The 20,494-nt window shown below is 39.2% G+C and overlaps 1 protein-coding gene across 1 annotated transcript in view; it reads right to left on the bottom strand.

Moving 5' to 3' along the window:
• Positions 1-20,494, bottom strand: part of LOC137292113 (sodium-coupled monocarboxylate transporter 2-like) — an 89,066-nt gene that overhangs the window by 28,624 nt on the left and 39,948 nt on the right. Inside the window, exons 3-4 of the mRNA XM_067823655.1 lie at positions 10,003-10,054; positions 9,204-9,271 (exon numbers count right to left, since the gene is read on the bottom strand). Coding sequence (XP_067679756.1) covers positions 9,204-9,271; positions 10,003-10,054 — 120 coding nt within the window. The remainder of the gene's footprint in view (positions 1-9,203; positions 9,272-10,002; positions 10,055-20,494) is intronic.

The raw sequence follows: 20,494 nt of genomic DNA, 5'->3' as shown, positions 1-20,494 counted from the left end.
ATAAATCCTTTAAAATGCTGTGTTTCTATGTAGTGTCGTATACGTTTTCTAAATCAAAAAAGATAGACACTGCATCTTGATTATGAGTATTTATTTGCAAATCTTTTTATTCACCACCAGCATATAAATGCACAAGGTAACATGAATATAGTACTCAACATTATATTGGTAGTAGTTTTACATATTCAGATAGCAAAGCATGATATGTCACAGTCAAGCATCTCCTGCTTGGCTGTGTTGAATTCTCCATCATAAAGGATAAATATTTCCATGTTAAAACTGTTAAGGATCTTTCTAATACTGCTAATTTTCATTTAATTCTTGCTTTTTAAAAGAAATTGGTTTAATTAATGAAATTTGATTAATATGTTCTGTAGACAGATATGTTGTAATGATTGGTAGTTTTGATAAGTAGCTTAGATTGTTTGTGGCAGTACCTTCAAAGAGGGTTAAAGTATCGTTAAAGTATTGACCCCTGAGAGGGTACGTAAGACCCGAAACATTTAAAGTAATATTTAAACATACCAAATTTTAGCTGTAGGATTTTTGTTGTATTAATTTTCAGCTAAATTTCCCTACAATCGCCAGTGGCTAAGGAGAAGGTGTAAATCCTACTAGGGACCTTGCAGGTAGCAAAGGCACTGTGAGTCCCCGTATGGCGACCTATTGCCCATTTTTTCGTTGTTTTGTCCAAAATGATTTTTCTCCTTTAACGATATCTGCTAACTAGTTTTGACTCAATCTGTGATCATCTAGTGTTTTACTGCCCTTCGTTTACAGCGTTCTATATATATTATATGTCTGTCTTGTGAATTAAGAACTAGTTTTAGTCACGATATTGCTGAAATATTGCCGATGTGACTTTAAATCTAAATGCACTCACTCAAAGCATGATAATTGATATTTGTATTTTTGAAAAATTACTCCAAGCAAACTGAATGGTCAATGGTACTTCATTTCTTTCAAAATCCAAACTGAATATCTGTAAGTAAATTATTGGATTGCAATTACCATGTTAATCTATTGTTAAGAATTCGTTCCATAGTTTAACAACTAGTCAAAGAAATGAATAATAGACCTCATGAATACTTCAATATAATCATCTCCGTTGTCGGAATTGAAAATACGTAGTTTCTTCTCAATACGTTTTCAAATTGAGGCACATAATTAGAGTGAGTTTCGTTTTGAACTTTCACACAATATTCCAGCTGTATGGCGGCAGTCTGTAAATAATCGAGACTGGTCTGGACAAAACAGTGATCGATCTACCCTGATACGATCACATGTGTCAGCCACCACGTCCGCGAACCTGACTACACGATCCCGTTCGTCGCTTTTCACTGGAAATCAATTCTAACGCTTCACGGGTCTACGGGAGGAAGGTGTTTAGCAAGTGAGTGTGTGAGGTATGATTTTAAGTCACATAGGGCCTAAATGAAGTTACAGATTTATGATAATTAAAAGTAACTTAAGAACACCTGTCATCGAAGGGCAGGAAAACAACTAAACTCAACAAAAATAAAAAAAATTGAATTTCAATAATTTGAACATTTTGGAAAATGGGTTTGAAAGAACGATTGTGTTCAATTCTCTTGTCAGTAAAGATGTTATAGCATACAGATCGTGTTTGTCGTGGAATCGGTTCCACCGGAAATGCGACTACAATGTCCATGATCAAAAACTGCGAGTACCAACATGGCACCAAGATCCTGCAAGTTCTGTGGAGGGTTCCTTACTTGACGGAGCCGCCTGCCTAACAGATCCCACACATCCTCTATGCGTTTGAGGTCGGGAGAACTTGAGGGCCACTCCACGATATTGATGCCAGCGTTCCTGAGGAAAGTCGTTCTTAAATTGGCCGTATGAGGTCGGGCGTTTTCCTGTTGGAAAGTCGGACCTGGGCCATGAGCTGCCATGAATGGCAAAAGCTCTGGAACGAGCACCTGGTTCCTGTATCCTGCCGCATTATGGTTTCCCTGTATGACAATGAGTCGGGATCGAGCATGACCTTTCATACCACCCCAAACCATAACGCTACCTCTCCCAAATCGATCCACGTCCTGTACGCAACACTGGGCATTGCGCTCTTCTCGTCTTCTCCAAACTTTAACCCTTCCATCAGCAAACGTTAATGTGAACCTTGATTCATCACTAAACACAACCCTATTCCAATCTCGCTGCGCCCATCTCAGGTGCCGCCGTGTCCGGAGAAGACGTTGGCGTCAATGGAAACGGGTTAGAATTGGTCCACGATGTGGTCGCCGTGCATGAAGACGAGCTTACCGCAGGCAATTTCGAATGGTTTGGGCAGTCACTCCACCCCCAAACAATACATTTCCAGTGAATGTGGCAGTGACAAACCGATTACGCAAATGACGTAAGACAATCTGTCGGTGTTCTGCGTGTGACGTCACACGTGGTCGACCAGGACGGGGGCGGTGAGCTGTGGTGCCAGTTTGATGGACACGTGTCTGGAGATTATGGATGGTCTGTCGACTGCATCCCATAACCCTCGCAACATCTGTGACGGACGTTCCCCTATTCAGCATGGCAATGGCACGTTCACGCTGAATGTTTGACAGTCGTGGCATTGCAAATTAACGAATAACCAACCATAAAACCGTGTTTTTCTAGATGACACTCTACCCTGCTACCGTGAGATTAATTGCACGTGTATCAACAGGTCAGGTGACTTGTGGCACGCGGAAACGTGATTTGAGCGTGCAGTGCTCTACCCCCTTGCTACGTAGGCCCGACCAGAGGAATGAATGTGTGACGTAATGCCTTTGACAATGCATTTAATCATAATCACAACAACTCTCTCAAGAAAAATAAAGAGTGTCAAGTTTTTATTTTTGCTGAGTTTATTTCATTTCAATATCAACCATATTCTCGTCACGATATTGGGTGGGTGAATGAGTTAATATTTAACGTCACTTCGGCAATATCTCAGCCATATCGTGACGAGAACATTCAACAATGAATATATAGCATATGTACATCATAAAAACCCGTCAACGAAGGACAGTAAAACAACTAGAATATCACAATTTCAATTAAAACTAGCATGGAAAGTTAAAACTAATAGCACTATTTAGACAATACAATACAAAAACAGACCATCACCACAATGGGAACCATGGGGACTTTGCTACCTACATTTACACCATCCCTTCAGCTGCTGGCGATTGTACGAAAAGTTAGCCGAAATTAAAATCACATGAATACTACGATTAAAATCCTGGTAGACGTAAATTTACTGTGAATGTTTGTGGACTTACGTACCCTCTCAGGAGGACAATAATTTTACAATACTTAAACCCCCTTTGAGGGCACAGCCACCAACAATTCAAGTTACTAATCCAAACTACCAATCATTAAAATACATCTATTTACACAACATAACATTCACAATTCCACCAAAAAAATCAATCTCTTTTAAAAAAACAATAATTAAATATGAATTAACGCTGGTAAAAAGATCCTTCATTGATTTAACTGTAAAATACTTATCCCTTGTGATGGAGAATTCAACACATTCAAGCAGAATATGCTTGACCGTGACTCTCTCATCACAAGGGATACAAAACGGAGGATCCTCACCTTTCAAAAGGTGCACATGAGTATATCTAGTATGGCCAATACGACATCGTCGTAAAATAACCTCTTCAAATCTGGACTGACAAACCAAATAGGTGTAACCAATATACGGTTTTATTTCATGTAATTTATTTATACCTACTTGGGTGTCCCACTTCTTCTGCATCAGATCACGGATGTAAGTTCTAATGCTACCTTTATAATCAGAGTATGGAATAAGAAGTGGTGTCACAGCTTTGTTGAGTGCTGCCTTGGCAGCAAGATCGGCCATTGCGTTACCGGAAATGCCTACGTGGTTGGGTAGCCAACAGAATACGATGTCGTATTGGCCAGTAGCAAGATTATTATACAATTCAATAATTTCAATTAAAAGTGGATGTTCACAAGAGATATTTTTAATAGCCTGAAGGCAAGAAAGAGAGTCTGAATAGATTATATATTGTTTACGTTTAGGGTGTCTTTGAATATATTTAAGAGCTGTTAGTATGGCGTTAGCTTCTGCTGTAAAAATAAAACTGTTATCAGGTAATCTACACGATATTGTTCTGGATCCAATGACAGTGGCACAAGCCACAGCGCCACCGTCCTTGGACCCATCTATAAATAAGGATTTATAATTGCTATATTTATGTTTCAGTTGATTATATTCTTGTTTATACTGTAATTCATTCGTTTCTGATTTTTTAAAAGTCGTTAATGTTAGGTCAACTTGTGGCCTAACCAACTGCCAAGGAGGAGAAGACAAAAAGACGGAAAGGAGCTATGTTTTCCAGCTCAATGCTGGCAGCAGAAATGGTTTTATTCTTAAACCAAGAGGCGGAACAAGAGAAGGTTTCTTATTGTATAAATCCTCATACAGAGGATTGAAAACACAGTTATATGCAGGGTTTGACTCATTTGAATATAGTTTTGTTACTTACTGTAAAGCTAATTTTATACGTCGCTGCTCAAGGGATGGTTCATCAGCCTCGACATACTGGCTGTCAACAGGCGAAGTTCTAAAGGAGCCAAGACAAAGTCTTAGACCTTGATGATGGACTGAATCTAATAGTTTTAAGTTGCTTTTGCAGGCTCCACCATAGACAATGGAGCCATAATCAAGTTTTGAACGCACGAGAGATCGATATAGATGGAGAAGGGTAGCTTGATCCCCTCCCCATTTAGAATTTGAAACCACTTTCAACAAGTCAAGTGCTTTCAGGCATTTAGTTTTAAGTGACTTAATATGCGGTAAAAACGTTAAGTGTGTGTCAAAAATGAGACCCAAGAACTCGGCTTCCTTCACAACTTTAATTGGTGTGCCATCTAGATAGTTCAGGGTCTTTATGTGGTTTATATTTACGACAAAAAATGTATACAGTTAGTTTTCGATTTAGAACATTAAAAGCCGTTTTCACGACACCATTTATTAATCTTGTTTAAACACAACTGTAGTTGCCGTTCAATGGTATTCATATTTTTCCCACGACAAGAAATATTAAAATCATCCACAAATAACGATCCATCAATTGAATCGTTTAAAACTTGCGATAAACTGTTTATCTTTATACTAAAAAGTGTGACTGACAAAATACTGCCTTGTGGAACACCCTGATCCTGGTTGTAATGATCACACAGGGTAGAACCCACGCGGACTTGAAATTGTCTGTTATTTAAGAATTTGTCTATGAATTCAGGCAAACGAATTCGCAAACCGAAATCATGTAAATCTCTCAGAATGCCATACTTCCAGGTTGTGTTACATGCCTTCTCAAGATCAAAAAAGATAGACACAGCATGTTGTTTATTAATCAGCGCGTTTTTCACAAATGATTCTAAACGCACTAAGTGATCGACAGTACTTCTGTTTTTACGGAAACCACATTGTATATCTGTGATAAGGGTATTTGTTTCCAAGTACCAAACAAGTCGATTATTTATCATGCGGTCCATGGTCTTGCAAACACAGCTAGTTAATGAAATCGGACGATAATTGGATGGATCCGTATGATCACGTCCAGGTTTAGGTATTAGTACTACTACTATTTCCCAGAAGTCCAAATATCATCAAAAATTGATAAGAGCGTCTCTAAACAGGATTCTGGTAAGTGCTTTAGGAGTTGATAATGTATGTTATCAGCTCCTGTAGCAGTGTCATGAGCTTGATCAAGAGCAGTATGGAGTTCATGAATAGAAAACGTTTCATTATAATCTTCCCCATTATCAGAATTGAAATTAATAGTTTTCTTTTCTTGTTGTCTTTGATATGACTGAAATATAGGTATATAATTAGAAAAAGGATGAATGTTTAGCAAGAGTTTCGCCCAGTTTATTCGCAATATCTGATTAATTTAAGATGAGGGACAGTAGATTTAGTACCTTTACATTTAATTTCCTGGACCATGTTCCATACCTTGGACATGGGTGTCCGAGAATTTATTTTAGATACATAATTTTGCCAAGATTGGCGTTTGTTCTGTTTAAATGCTTTAGCATTTAAAATTTTAAATTTATTTAAATTATGCACCATAGGATGGCGACGGAAATAATGTTCTGCTTTTTTCCTTGCCTTCCTAGCTTGTTTGCATTCATCGCTGAACCATGGTTTTCGAATATGTGGAACTGCAGAAGACTTTGGTATTCACTCATCAGTTATGGAATTCAGTTCATCAGAAAAACATTTAATAGCATCAGGAACGTCAATAAAACGTTCAGGTTTAAGTTTCTCCGCACACAGTGTTTCATATAAAGCTCATATAGCCCTTTTAAAATTCCGCCTTGATGATGGAGGAACATTAGATGGAGTTACAGATTTTAGTATAGTAGGAAAATGGTCACTTCCACAGAGGTCATCGTGGGCTGACCATTCAAATTCATTAAGTAGTTCTGAATTTGTGAGTGAGAAGTCGAGAGCAGACTTGGTCCCTGTACCAGGGTGTTAATATGTGTTGGAACCATCATTATAAATACATGAACCATTGTCAGAACAAAAGTCCTCCAACCATTTACCTTTAGTGTTTGTAATTACACTAACCCAGAGTGGGTTGTGCCCATTTAAATCTCCCATTGTAATACAGGGCTTCGCTAGTTGGTCATATACAGCTTGAAGATCAGTTTTGGCAAACGTTGAAGACGCAAAATATAAAGAGAGCATAGCGTAAACGCTACATGTAACGTAATTCTCACTGCAACAGCCTGCATATTAGTATTAAGTGAAACAGGGCTTTGAATAACGTTTTGTCTGACTAGAATGGATGCTCCGCCAGTGGCCCTATCACCCAGAGGTGCAAAACAATGATGTGCATTAAATTGACGAAGGTCAAATGTATGTTTGTTTTAAATATGTCTCTAGGTCACATATCGCTGAAGGTGTAAAGTCTTGAACTAATAGCTGTAATTCATGTAAATTAGTCCTCAATCCTCTGCAGTTCCACTGTACAATATTATTGGAATAAACTATCTTTTGAGGGGATTTATTGGGGATCTACCCCGCTCTCTTTTGCAGGGCGACAAGCTATGTGCCCTAGAATGGACATTTTCAGGAACGTCCATGTCTTCAAGAGACCCGTATTTATTGAACAACTGAATTTTGTTCTGTGACGCTTTAGGAGCCCTGCCACTTTGTTGTTTTGAAGCATCAGGCGTTGGCTTCGGTTTACTTTTCACAGTTTGTTGACTATCAGCTGTCGGTTGAGACTTTGAGTGTGACTGAGTTGATGATTTGTGATCAGAAGAAGACTTTGAGGTACTAGGAAGTCATTCCTCAGTCTGAGATGATATGGCAGGGTACGAAAGCTGTGGAGAATCGCAATTTACCCACGTCAAGGTAGTCTGGCATCCTGTGGATGGTTTTGTTATTTTAGGGGTAGACTCCGATGATGTTTTTGCTACTGTAGCATAACTTTCTGGAAAATCATACCTCTTTACCAGTTTTTTTGCCTCAGAAAAGGAGATATTTTGAGTAAATTTTATTCTGTTTATCTCCATTTGTTCTTTCCAAATAGGACACTGTTTCGAAGAAGATGAATGGTCGCCTGAACAGTTGGTGCATTTTTTATAATCACTGTCACAATCTTCTGTTGTTTGTGTTTTCTCACCACAGTTAGCACACGCAAAAGACAATGTGCAAGTATTCACGCCATGTCCATATTTCTGGCATTTGAAACACCTGAGCGGGTTGGGGATGTAGGTGTCAACTTGTATGTTACAATAGCATGCCTTCACTGATTTTGGAGCATTTGGACATGAGAAAGTAAACAGATATGTATTTGTTTGGAATGTTTCATTGTTCTTTCGAGTCGAAAAGCGCTTGACGCACAGCACACCTTTCATTTCTGATCCTATGTCAAGTTCGGACATCTCAGCAAACAATCGATCACGATCTCTGATGATACCTTTACTAGTGTTTAAGGTCTTGTGAGCAGAGACCGTGACTGGAATGCCCACGAAAGATTTCATGTTCATCAGGTTCGTTGCTTGTTGCTTTTTTCCCGCATTCGACTAGCAGGGCACCCGAACGCAAGCGTCTAATGTTTTTCACCTCCCCAGCAATACCTTGAACACCCTTAGATACAGCAAAGGGGTTCAACTTTAACGGTGTCTTGTCAGGAGTCTCAATAACAACGAAACGCGACCAATATTCAATCGATGCAGACGGTCTATGGTCAGTATCAAGTGGACGTTTTGTTTTTTTGATGGGGTTTCATACGCCATAGTTAGTGTATATGGTTCATCATCCGAGCTCCCCACCCACCACGGAGTATCACAAGGACAATGCTAAAGCAAGCGGGCCTCCAGCTTGCAGCATCAAGGATACCCGTAAAGTATACTCCAGTAGAAGAATTACAAAGAATTAATCCACCAGATTGGACCATGAGCCACCGCCTTCTGGGCTTAAGATTCTAGGCAAAATTCAGAACTTCAAATACATTCCAAAACCAGAAACGTCGATGAATAATTTCAGCCAGGACCGAAATTAAAGTCCAAATAAAATTTGTGCAATGACATATATATATAATCCATGCATAGGGCTTGGCATGACCAGCCGATTGGTTGAATCGGGCCCATTCAACCACCCGTCTAGGTGAAGTAAGGGCCAAAGTGGTGTGTTGGGCAATTGGAAAGCAGTTAAAAGCCCCAAAGCCCTAAGCCACCAGGTTCCCGTCCTCCACCGACACGGGACGCAACCCACGACAAACAGGTTGCCCATTTTAGCCGCCTCTTACGACACATTCTGTCCCGGGTCCACACGGGAGAAGAGCACTTAGCGTTACCCAGCACCCACCACGAGGAGGTGGCTCTTCATGGCTGCCGTCACGATTTGGCTGAAATATTGCCGATATGACGTTAAATATTATTTCACTCACTCACTCGTATATGCTACATGACTATAATCGTTTCTGGGATATTCGACGTATGCACTTCATCAAATCGAATGACAAAAGGGGTAAACAATTGATAATACATTTAAACCAAGACTGGACCGACCATTTGAAATCCAGATGACAATGGCAAAACCCTTTTTCGGTCAAAGCTGAAATTCATACAATGTTTTCACCGGAAACAATCACAAAATTGAGAATATTATATTGCTTGGTTTATGACGATAATCAAATGTAACTTACAATAGTTGTGTAGAGAACAACTGCCGCTGACGTTGCTAAGATTGACCCCAGTGTGGAGAGCCCTGTCACTGGAAATGTCATTAAAGAAGTAGTTTGTCTTTAATCTGCAACCACATATAAGGGTTATAGCTACGTTTGCCTCCTGTCAAAAGGCGATTAAACAGAATAAGACTCGAGAATTTAGTTGTTGGAAATTCATTGTATTTGAAACGATTACGGGATTGTTTGTTTCAGACATGAATACTTACAGACAACTGTCATGGAGCTGCAATTTTGCTGAAAGCTGAATTAATGAGAGACACAGAACGAAGTTTAAGATTTCAAGCTCCAATTCTACGGTTGAAATTCCAGGTATGCAGTATGTGTTTGTATGGAGTCATAGATTGCTTGTTTGTGCGTGCGACTTCGTTGTCTTACTGTTGTCTTCAAGACGTCACAAAATATAATGTCAGGCTATAGTCCAACACCACTTTAGCCTAAGCACTAAGCGTAATGTCAGAAAAAGGAATAGTATCAAAGATCCCTGCATAAACGCATGCAAATACGACGTAACTGAAATAATATTTGCCAATATATGAAAGCACGAGTGCAACATGTACAATTTTATGGACGTGTCACATGTATACAAAACGTGTATAAGGGTGCTTATACACCTTGGCATCGATTGTTTTGAGCTTGATGCAGTTTGGGATGTGCTTTACGTGTCAATTAGTATATATATTATAAGTTTGATGTAGTTAGTGGTAGTAGGTGTGATTTTAACAATACTGTGTTTCAATTTTCAAAGTACCAGTCTTACCAGCTTGTAGTGCTATTCCTTGCCCATACAGGATGACGCTCATGTACAAGGCCTGAAATATATGCAGAAAGATTAAAGACTGACCGACCAATAAAAGACACATGAATACGAACGGTCTTTAACGATTATAATTTGAATATATTTTTGACATCAAAAGTAACAGGTTTGCTCGTTTCGTTAACGTTTTGTGATAAAGAGAAAAGGAATGCCTAGTGTCACGAGTGAAACTTTTAACATTTGATGAGATTGGTGTCAATAAGACACCAATGAGTGAATGAGTGAGTTAAAATTTATAGTCACGTCGGCATTGTTTCAGCAATATCGTGACTAAAACAAGTTGTAAATTCACCATAAATACATGTAAATTATAAAAACCTGTCGACGGAGGACAGTAAAACAAACTAGACTATCACAGTATTTGAGAAGTAAAACTAGCATCTATCTCTAAAATTGGATTGCAAGTTCAGACAAGACAGTATAAAAATGGGCTATAGATTGCCAGCAACTGAAGGAAGATCACCACACTAGGGACTATGGAGACTTACAGTACACTCGCCTCCTGCATGGTCCCCAGCTGGATTTACATCATCCCTCTAGCCGTTAGCAATTCAGACATATCTAGCCATAGATAAAAATACACATATTCTACGATTAAAAAGGTGGAAAGTCTAAATGTACTTGAAACTCTTTTGGGACTTGCGTACCCTCGCAGGAGGACAATAATTTTACAGTACTTTAACCCCCGTCGAGGATACAGCCACGAACAATTTTAAGCTACAAATAAAACTTCCAATCATAAAATATTTATCTATTTACAATTCATTTAACAAATATAAATCTTTTAAAAATGAAATAATTAAATGACAACTGTTATTGATAATAAGATCGTGATATAAAATACTTATCCCGTGTGATGAATAGTCAACGCAGTCAAACAGGACATGCTTGACCGTGATTCTTTCATCACAAGGGATACAGAACGGAGGATCCTCACCCTTCAATAGGTACTCATGAGTATACCTTGTGTGGCCAATACGACATCGTCGACCTCTTCAAATCTGGACTGACAACCCAAGTAGGTATAACCAATGTAAGGTTTTATTTCATGTAATTTATTGATACTCACTTGGGTGTCCCACTTCTTCTGCATCAGACCACGGACATAAAATCTAACGGTAGCTTTAAAATCAGAATATGGAATAAGAAGTGGTGTCACAGATTTGTTGAGTGCTGTCTAAGCAGCAAGATCGGTCATCGTGTTACCAGAAATTCCAACGTGGCTGGGTAGCCAACAAAAGACGCTGTCGTATTGGCCAGTAGCAAGATCATTACACAATTCAATACTTTCTATTAAAAGTGGATGTTTACAAAATACGTTTTCAATAGCCTGAAGACACGAAAGAGAGTCTGTGTAAACTATATATTTGTTTATGTCTAGGGTGTCTTTGAATATATTTAAGAGCCGTTAATATAGCAGTAGCTTTAGCTATGAAAATAGAGCTGCAATCCGGTAATTTAGCAGATATTGTTCTGGATCCAATGACAATGGCACAAACTACTGCGCCTCCGTCCTTGGACCCGTCTGTAACGAAGGATGTGTAATTGTTATATTTATTTTTAATTGACGATATTCTTGTTTATATTGTAAGTCATTAGTTAACTAAGTGAAGTTAACGTTATGTCGACTTGTGGGATAACCAACTGCCAAGGAGAAGACGAAAGAAGGCAGTGAGGAGCTATATTTTCTAGCTCAATGCCGGCCAAATATAGAAATGTATTAATTCTGAGGCGAAACAGGAGAAGAGGTCTTGTTGTATAAGTCCTCACAAAGGGGATTGAAAAGTTATAGGCAGGGTTAGATTCATTAGAGTACAATTTGGTAATGTAATGTAAAGACAGTTTTATGCACCGTTGTGTACGTGATGGTTCATCGGCCTCAACGTAGAGACTTTCAGTAGGTGAAGTTCTGAAAGACCCATGACAAAGTCTTAAATCTTGGTAATGGACAGAATCAAGAAGTTTAAGGTTACTTGTGCAGGCTCCACCATGTACGATGGAGTCACAATCGTGTTTTGAACAAACCAGTGATCACTATAAGTGTGAGAGAGTAGCTTGATCACCTCCCCCCTTCGAGTTGGAAATAACTTTCAACAAATCTAGTGCCTTCAGGCATTTGGCTTTAAGGGATTTAATATGTGGCAGGAATGTTAAATGGGAATGAAAAATTCGACCCAAGAACTTGGCCTCTTTAACAACTTTGATGGGTGTGCCATTTAAAGATAGTTCTGGGTCCCTGTGGGGTTTATATTTTCTACAAAAATGTATAGAATTCGTTTTGGATTTAGAAAATCGTTTTCAAGACACCATTTTTTATATTTTGTTTAAACATAACTGCAGTTGTTCAATATTTTTACCGCGGGAGAATATATTTAAATCATCGAAAAATTGAACCATCGATTGATTCATTTAAAACTTGAGCTAAACTGTTAATTTCAATGCTAAATAAAGTGACAGACAAAATACTGGTTGAACCCACTCGGTCTTGAAATTGCCTGTCAGATAAAAAGTTGGATATGAAGTGAGGAAAACGGCCTCGTAATCCAAAATTATGTAAATCCTTTAAAATACCATATTTCCATGTAGTGTGATATGCTTTTTCTAAATCGAAAAAGATGAACACTGCATTTTGGTTGTTAATAATTGCATTTTAGCAACTGACTCCAAGCGGACGAAATGGTCAACAGTGCTTCGATTTTACCGAAATCCACATTGAGTATTTGTAAGTAAATTATTGGATTCCAAGTACCATATACTACCGACAGAAAATAAGGGAACTAAGAAATTGAATGTAGATGACTTCGACTGTGACAGGGTCCGTTATCGTGGCGTATCTCCCAAACGCAACATCCAATGACAATGGAATTTCGAATAATGCATGCCCAGCACGTGCTACACGTGCGTACAGAAGTTAACTCCTGTAAATGTACTGGAGAAGTCGCAATCACTAATGCAATAGTGATTGACACTTACTGACAGAAATGCCTCCGAGGCAGTATCTCGGTGAAGCAACAAAATGGAGAATTGTGGGGATGATAGAGGGGGGTACATCATTATGTGAAGTTGCCCGGCAGATGGGTAAATCAAAAAGTGTAATTTCACGCCTGTGAGATAAGTACCGTCAAACGGGTGGGGTTGCAACGAGACCTGGGCGTGGTAGACCAAAATCAACGACACCACGACAGGATCGTCTCATTACGTTAATTGCTCTACGCGATAGGTTTAAATCGGCCCCTGCCATCAATAGAGAATTCCGCACACTCACTGGAAGACGCATTTCAACCTCAACCGTTAAAAACCGACTCTATCAAGCTCGTCTGAAAGCAAGACGACCTTTTAAGGGTGTCACCCTTCCAGCTCACCATAAGCGCCAAAGATTGGCATGGGCTAGGCAGCATCAGGGACGGGCTATGCGCCACTGGCGTTACACCATGTTCTCTGATGAGTCAAGGTTTTGCCTACGATTCACAGATGGCAGAAAACGTTGTTGGCGTCGGAGCGGGGAGCGATATGCCAGAGCAGCAATTCTTGACCATGATCGATATGGAGGTGGTAGTGTCATGGTTTGGGGTGGGATTACACATGACAGACGATCAGATTTGGTCATCATTAACGGAGCCATTACTGGTCAGCGATACGTTGACCAAATATTGCGTTCTGTTGTGGCTCCATTGGCTAGAGCTATCGGCCGTAATTTTGTATTCCAAGATGATAATGCCAGACCACATCGGGCCTGAATTGTCTCCGCTTATCTCCGACAAGAAGGTATCCAGACATTGGACTGGCCCTCTAAGTCCCCAGACCTGTCCCCAATTGAACATCTCTGGGACGTTCTTGGTCGAAGGGTGTACGCCAGGGACCCAGGACCCGCCAACCTGGCCCAGCTTGGTGCAGCTCTCCAAGAGGAATGGCGGGCAATACCACGGGCAACCATCCGGAAATTGATTAACAGCATGCCATCAAGGTGCCGTGAATGTGTTGCCCAACATGGTGGACACGCCAGATATTGAACTTGACGCCTAAAATTGATTTAGTGGATATTTAAAGCAGTTTCAAATTCGCTATTATTTCATTAGTTCCCTTATTTCTTGTCGGTAGTATATTTAATCTATTGTTGATCATCCGTTGCATATTTTCACAAACGCAACTAGTCAAGGAAATAGGAAGATTATTCGAGGGGTCAGTATGATCACGTCCAGGTTTTGTTATAGGCACAACTATGACATCACGCCATGATGATGGGAATGCCCTGACATCATCAAACATTTTTAACAAGGTGTGTAAGCATGGTTCTAGTAAATGGTTTAGGAGTTGGTTATGGACGTTATCAGCTCCTGTAGCATTATGATGAACTTGGTCGAGAACATCATGGAGCTCATGAATAGAAAAGATTTCATGATAATCCTCTCCATTATCTGCATTGAAATGAATAGTTTCCTTTTCTTGTTGTTTTTGATATTTTTGAAATTGGGGCACATAGTTAAAAGAGGAAGAGTGTTGAGCAAGAATTTCGCCCAATTTATTTGCAATATCGAACTTATCTGTCAGTAATTGATCTCCATTGTTAAGATGGTGGATGCTCGATTTAGTACCTTTCACGTATGTGAGGATTTGTAGAGGACTTTAGAATACATTCGTCACTAATTCTTTTGAGTTCATCCGAAAACAATCGCAGAGGGTCGGAAATATCACTGAAGAGTTCAGGTTGTAACATGTTTGATGACATTATTTCAAACAAGGGCCGTCAGCCTTTGAGAAATTCCATCTGGAACACGGAGGAACATCAGACATGGTTGGAAAATGGTCACTTCCACACAGGCCATCATGGTCTGACCAAACAAACTCATTCAGGAAATCAGAGTCTGTTAAGGATAAGTCGATAAGAATATGTACCTGGGGCGGTATTCTAAAAAAGTCTAAGATTTCTTTTAAGTTTTGTCTTAAGTTTTCAAAAATTAACTTAGCTAAGTCAGAAACTTAAGTTCGTATTCATAAAGTGACTTAGTCAAAAACTTAGCTGAGTCGGAGGTTAAGTCGATCATTAACTTAAGTTCTTGGCCGCTGTGCGTGCGCATCGTTGCTAATGGGAAAATACCAGCAACGGAAAACTTCCGGTGGAACTCTTTAATGCAAGAACATAAAAAGTGACGTCAAGCGGGGATTCCCTTCTGTCATCGGAACGCAGACGACAAGAAATCTGTCAGCATGGCCGAGACCGATGCTAGCAAGAAAAGAAAACCCAACTGGCATAAAGAAGAATGTCTGCTGTTAGCAGAATTAGTGAAGTAGAGGAAGACTGTAATAGAGGGGAGATTCGGGCCGGGTGTGACTTTGGCAAGCCGACATGAGGCGTAGCAGGTGAGTGCATTCAACACGTTAAAGAACGTCTTATCAGGATAAATTTGATAACACGTATTAATTACCTCATGAATTGATGGTACATTGTACGAAAAGAAATATATACGAACCTTCAACATCATAAATTTTTGTGTAAACTGATTTTAAAAAAAAATGGTTGATTTGCAACAATTACCCCCTTGTAATATAAAGTATTATGCTGTCAGTAATGATTGTTTATTTACAGAAATATTCCATACATTCTTTCCTACAGGCCAAAAGACGTTTGCTTCAACTTATAATGTCCCTGAGTAATGGTACACAAAATACCAAATCAGAGAAATCATTAATCATAATGAAAAATTACTTTTACATTAAAGTTGAAAATTGTCTTGTTCTCTCCTGAAACAGAAGAATGCCAAAACCAAATTTGTTATTTTCAAACCGAGGATCCAGGTAATATTAATCCAAATGTTAACCAATTTTTGTCTTAGAAAATCACAGACACCCTCAATGCAAATGGTCACTCAACAAAGAAGCAAAGAGGAGGTCATTAAGAAATGGAAGAATCTGAAGAGTGCCGGAAAAAGTGCTTACAGCACATTCAAGAATTCAACAACTGCAACCGGTAATGTTTAGATTTTATTTCCTACAAAGAGTAATATATCTGGGATAAGGCCTAAAAAAATTCTTCTGGTTCCCATGTCTCTACTGACCCAAAATTTTCCCACTGACCATAACAATTTTTCTCACCATAATAAATCCAACTTTCTTTCAGTTATGTAAGTATTTTAAAAGCACAGGAGAAAACCTAAAGTAGTATAATATCACACCATTGTGTATGAATTATAGAATCACAAAAACATCAACTTTCAGTTTTGTGTGAGGTAAATCTGTTCATTGCCATGAATAAAATTGATCATCTATATTTCATATGAGCAGGTGACTGTGGGTTGATTGTGTAATATTTTTAATCTCACCAATGCGGTATGTTATAGTAGTATAATTAATTCAAAGTAAGTCTGACTATATTTTCAGTCGGTGGACCACGCCCAACACCTATAAGCCCTATCACAGAGGCAGTGGTGGACTGTATTGGCAGGGATAACACTGTCCTAACCGGGATTGGGCCAATGTCAATGGATTCAAGCTTCATACAGCTCCTACAGCTAGACCAATCCTTCGAAAAGTAGGTAATAAGTTATTGATAGTATTATATGAGTTCCCCAGGCTACATGCATGACTTACTGTGTGAATTCATAATTTAAAATTAGAAATTAGTTAAAACCTTCTTTTAAGATATAAAATAAGAACAGAAAACTGGAATTGATGATATACGTTTATGTTTCAGAGAGTTAGAGCCATCATTGGCATCACCATCAACATCAGCATCAGCCTGCACATCAGTCTCCACATCAGCTACTTCCTCAGCAGTTTTGGAAAAAGAGAAGTTGTTACTGGAAATTGAGGTTCTGAAATTACAGAAAATTTATCTTCAGTCAAAAATCAGGAAATTGGAAGAATAGCTTTTCACATAGCCCACATCAGTGTATTTTACTAGTTCCAAATATACAGAACAATCTTTAACAAGCACAAGTATTGCTGTTATGAAATTGTTGTTGCGTGCACAGGGACTTGTATCGCTTTGAAACGGCGTTCGAAAGACATATAGATGTATTGACCCTACCCTAGTACTATATAAAAGGAAAGGGATGTAACGAGGAAACCACCCCCTCCTCGATCAAAGTTACATGTTACCGCGTAAAATATTTTTAAGGCCCCATCGAGGCCAACGGATCGAAAGCCAGATGATTTCCCTACAAAATGAGCTATAAATGGTCACAATCGGATCATTCTTTCAAAAGTTATACGCTACGAATCATCGAAAACAGCTACCTCCGCAATTTCACGCCAAAATCATGGATCACCCAATACGGCGAAAACTCACCTTTTAAATTCGTTTATTAATTCCAGCCACGTTGGCAGCACCAGCGCTGGGCTGGATTCGATCGGCCGCGGTATTCCGAGGGTCGGAAAACTTTTTACAACATCTACATGTCATTTTTTCGACAGTAAGCAAGCATTTTCACCAAAATAGCCGGCAATCCTACTCACGCCATTTCCACTGTATATTTTGTTTCCAACCAGTCGGATGGCCCGAGTCTGTTTGTGCGGATCTGCTCAGTTCACTTGAATGTCAAGGTCGCTTATGGCCGACATGTGAGTAGGATTGCCGGCTATTTTGGTGAAAATGCTTGCTTACTGTCGAAAAAATGACATGTAGATGTTGTAAAAAGTTTTCCGACCCTCGGAATACCGCGGCCGATCGAATCCAGCCCAGCGCTGGTGCTGCCAACGTGGCTGGAATTAATAAACGAATTTAAAAGGTGAGTTTTCGCCGTATTGGGTGATCCATGATTTTGGCGTGAAATTGCGGAGGTAGCTGTTTTCGATGATTCGTAGCGTATAACTTTTGAAAGAATGATCCGATTGTGACCATTTATAGCTCATTTTGTAGGGAAATCATCTGGCTTTCGATCCGTTGGCCTCGATGGGGCCTTAAAAATATTTTACGCGGTAACATGTAACTTTGATCGAGGAGGGGGTGGTTTCCTCGTTACATCCCTTTCCTTTTATATAGTACTAGGGTAGGGTCAATACATCTGTATGTCTTTCGAACGCCGTTTCAAAGCGATACAAGCCCCTGTGGTTGCGTGTGACTTATCCCTAAAATACAAAATTGTGTATGTTATCATTGTTATGTCAAAGGTAGACATCTCTTGTGTAATTTTAAGAGCTAATGACAACCGATGAATACAAACTTAATGAACAGTCAGAATATTGGAAAACAACACCTTGGATTTTCTTTCACTTGAATTGTTGGTACAAGACATTATCGTACTCTGAAATTATAGCATATTTCATGACTTGCATCTGACATTTTAGCATATTTGGAGGCTTTACTTTTAATGTTATTATCCAATATTGTTACGACTGATATGACCAAATGTTATCTGTACACTTGAAAGATGATGCTCACTGATTATCTACTTCAGTTTTGGAATAAATTGCAGCTTATTTCCGGTACATGATTTTCAGGGCCAGGGGGAATTGTGATCTTCGTAAGACTGGTGTTGATGTTTAAGATGATATACATGTATGTGATTAAATTAACCATGGGGTGAGGTTGAGCCCCTTTTTTTATGTCAAATGTTTCAAATTTTTATAGTTTTATGGCTTGTTATGATGCTGCTATTTAAAGAATGTACATATGGAATATGTTTGAAATCGAATGACTTGAGGCTTAAAAATGGGTAATATTAGCATAATTCTAAAGTGCTAGAACTCAGTCTGATCCATTTAACACTTGATGCCATTTTGCACTGAAAAATGAAAACAAGTCAACCTTAACTGTTAACATACGAAATCTATTTTGCTTTTACCAACATGAATCATCTGGATGAATCCTAGAATGTATTGCAATGCAAACAATTATATTGAGTTTTTTAATGGCTGACATTTATTAACCCTTTGAATGGATTCTACATATGATGCCATAATCGTAATCTGTGAAACTATTTCACATCAAAGGACTTATTTATTGATTGTAATGAAATTGCATGATCTTATGAGAGACTTTGATAGTCTGGGGCGGTATTCATAAAGAAACTAAGATTTTTCCTAAGTCATAACTTAAGTTTTTGAAAACTGACTTAGCTAAGTCTGAGACTTAAGTTGATATTCATAAAGCAACTTAGTCAGAGACTTAGCTAAGTTTCCAAAGACAAACTAAGTTTTTTCCATAGTGTGTACCCACGTAATCACCAGGGTGATTCCGCGTTATTTTTAGACTTCCGGTGGAAGTCTTTTACATAAAGGTGTGAAAATCGCTTTTTGGGGATTTCCCACTGGTTATTTACGGCAGACGACACAGTGAGGGTTCTGCGCTTGCGGTATTTATACATTGTCAAAGCAAATGTCGGAGGCAGAGGCACAGAGGAGAAAACCTAACTGGAACAAAGACAAAGTACTGCTTCTGACCGAACTCGTCAAAACAAACGCCAGTGTGCTGGAAGGAAAGTTTGGTCCGGGTGTGACGGCAAGAGGCGTGGCGGCGTGGCAGGTAATGTAAACATTCGGTCCGACTGTCAAATTGTAGTCAAGAATACAGAAATGCCTTAGACTACGTGCCACACATAGATCTTCGGTTATTCAAACTAAATGTAACAACGATTATGCTCTATAATAATTAATGACGAGTCCCCAATGTTTATGCGAGGTAAATACAAGGGACACCACTCTATGTTGCAATCAGCGACTGTACACGGAATTCGACGTACTTGTTGTAGTTTGTTTGTGGTCCAGCCAATGGTCTTAGGAAAGGGGTTAGTAGCCACTTCTTAGAGGGCTAACAATTGTCACCGGGAGGGTGACATCCGATGGGGACAACACTGCGGTCGAAGAACTAATAGAGACCGCTGTTAGTCAACGTGCGTGAATCGTGTGTCGATCCAGGCCACCGAGCGACAACGTCAATTATCTTGGGGATGGCCTAAAAGTCGGGCCAAGAAAAGTCGGGCCGGGCCGGGCCACCGGGTATTACTAAAAGTAGACTGAAGGATATTAAAACGAAATCTGCGCATTTGGGTAGCTAGAATTCCAAGTATGGTTTGGTTGAAAATGAAAAACCAAAATTGATAACATACCGAGAGTTCCAGAGTAAAGACATTGTCTTGTTGTTATGTGTTGTCCTTGATATGTCTGTGTGAGAAGGTTACTTACTTCTCTCAGCGCGTGAGGTGTGACATCCTGGGGTTCTGGGCAGGAAGTGACGGTGTTTTAACAGCTTTTCCATCTTTAATTAAAACAGTTGGGATTTCCTAATTAACCTTTATTGTCTCATGCTGAATCAGCAGAGGATGTTTATGTTGAAGAGGAGCGGGCATTGGCGAAAGCCAGTGGGCAACTGTAACATGATTATAAATATGTGTTGAAAGACATATATACTAAATCACAACTTTTTGTAATATGTTGTAAAGGATAAAAAAAAGGAAAAATGCATTCGCACGCGCAAAAATCGTATGTATTGCCACTGTAT

Source organism: Haliotis asinina, chromosome 7 (assembly GCF_037392515.1).
Source record: "Haliotis asinina isolate JCU_RB_2024 chromosome 7, JCU_Hal_asi_v2, whole genome shotgun sequence".
Taxonomy (NCBI): domain Eukaryota; kingdom Metazoa; phylum Mollusca; class Gastropoda; order Lepetellida; family Haliotidae; genus Haliotis; species Haliotis asinina.
This window is presented reverse-complemented; position numbering and strand designations above follow the sequence as displayed.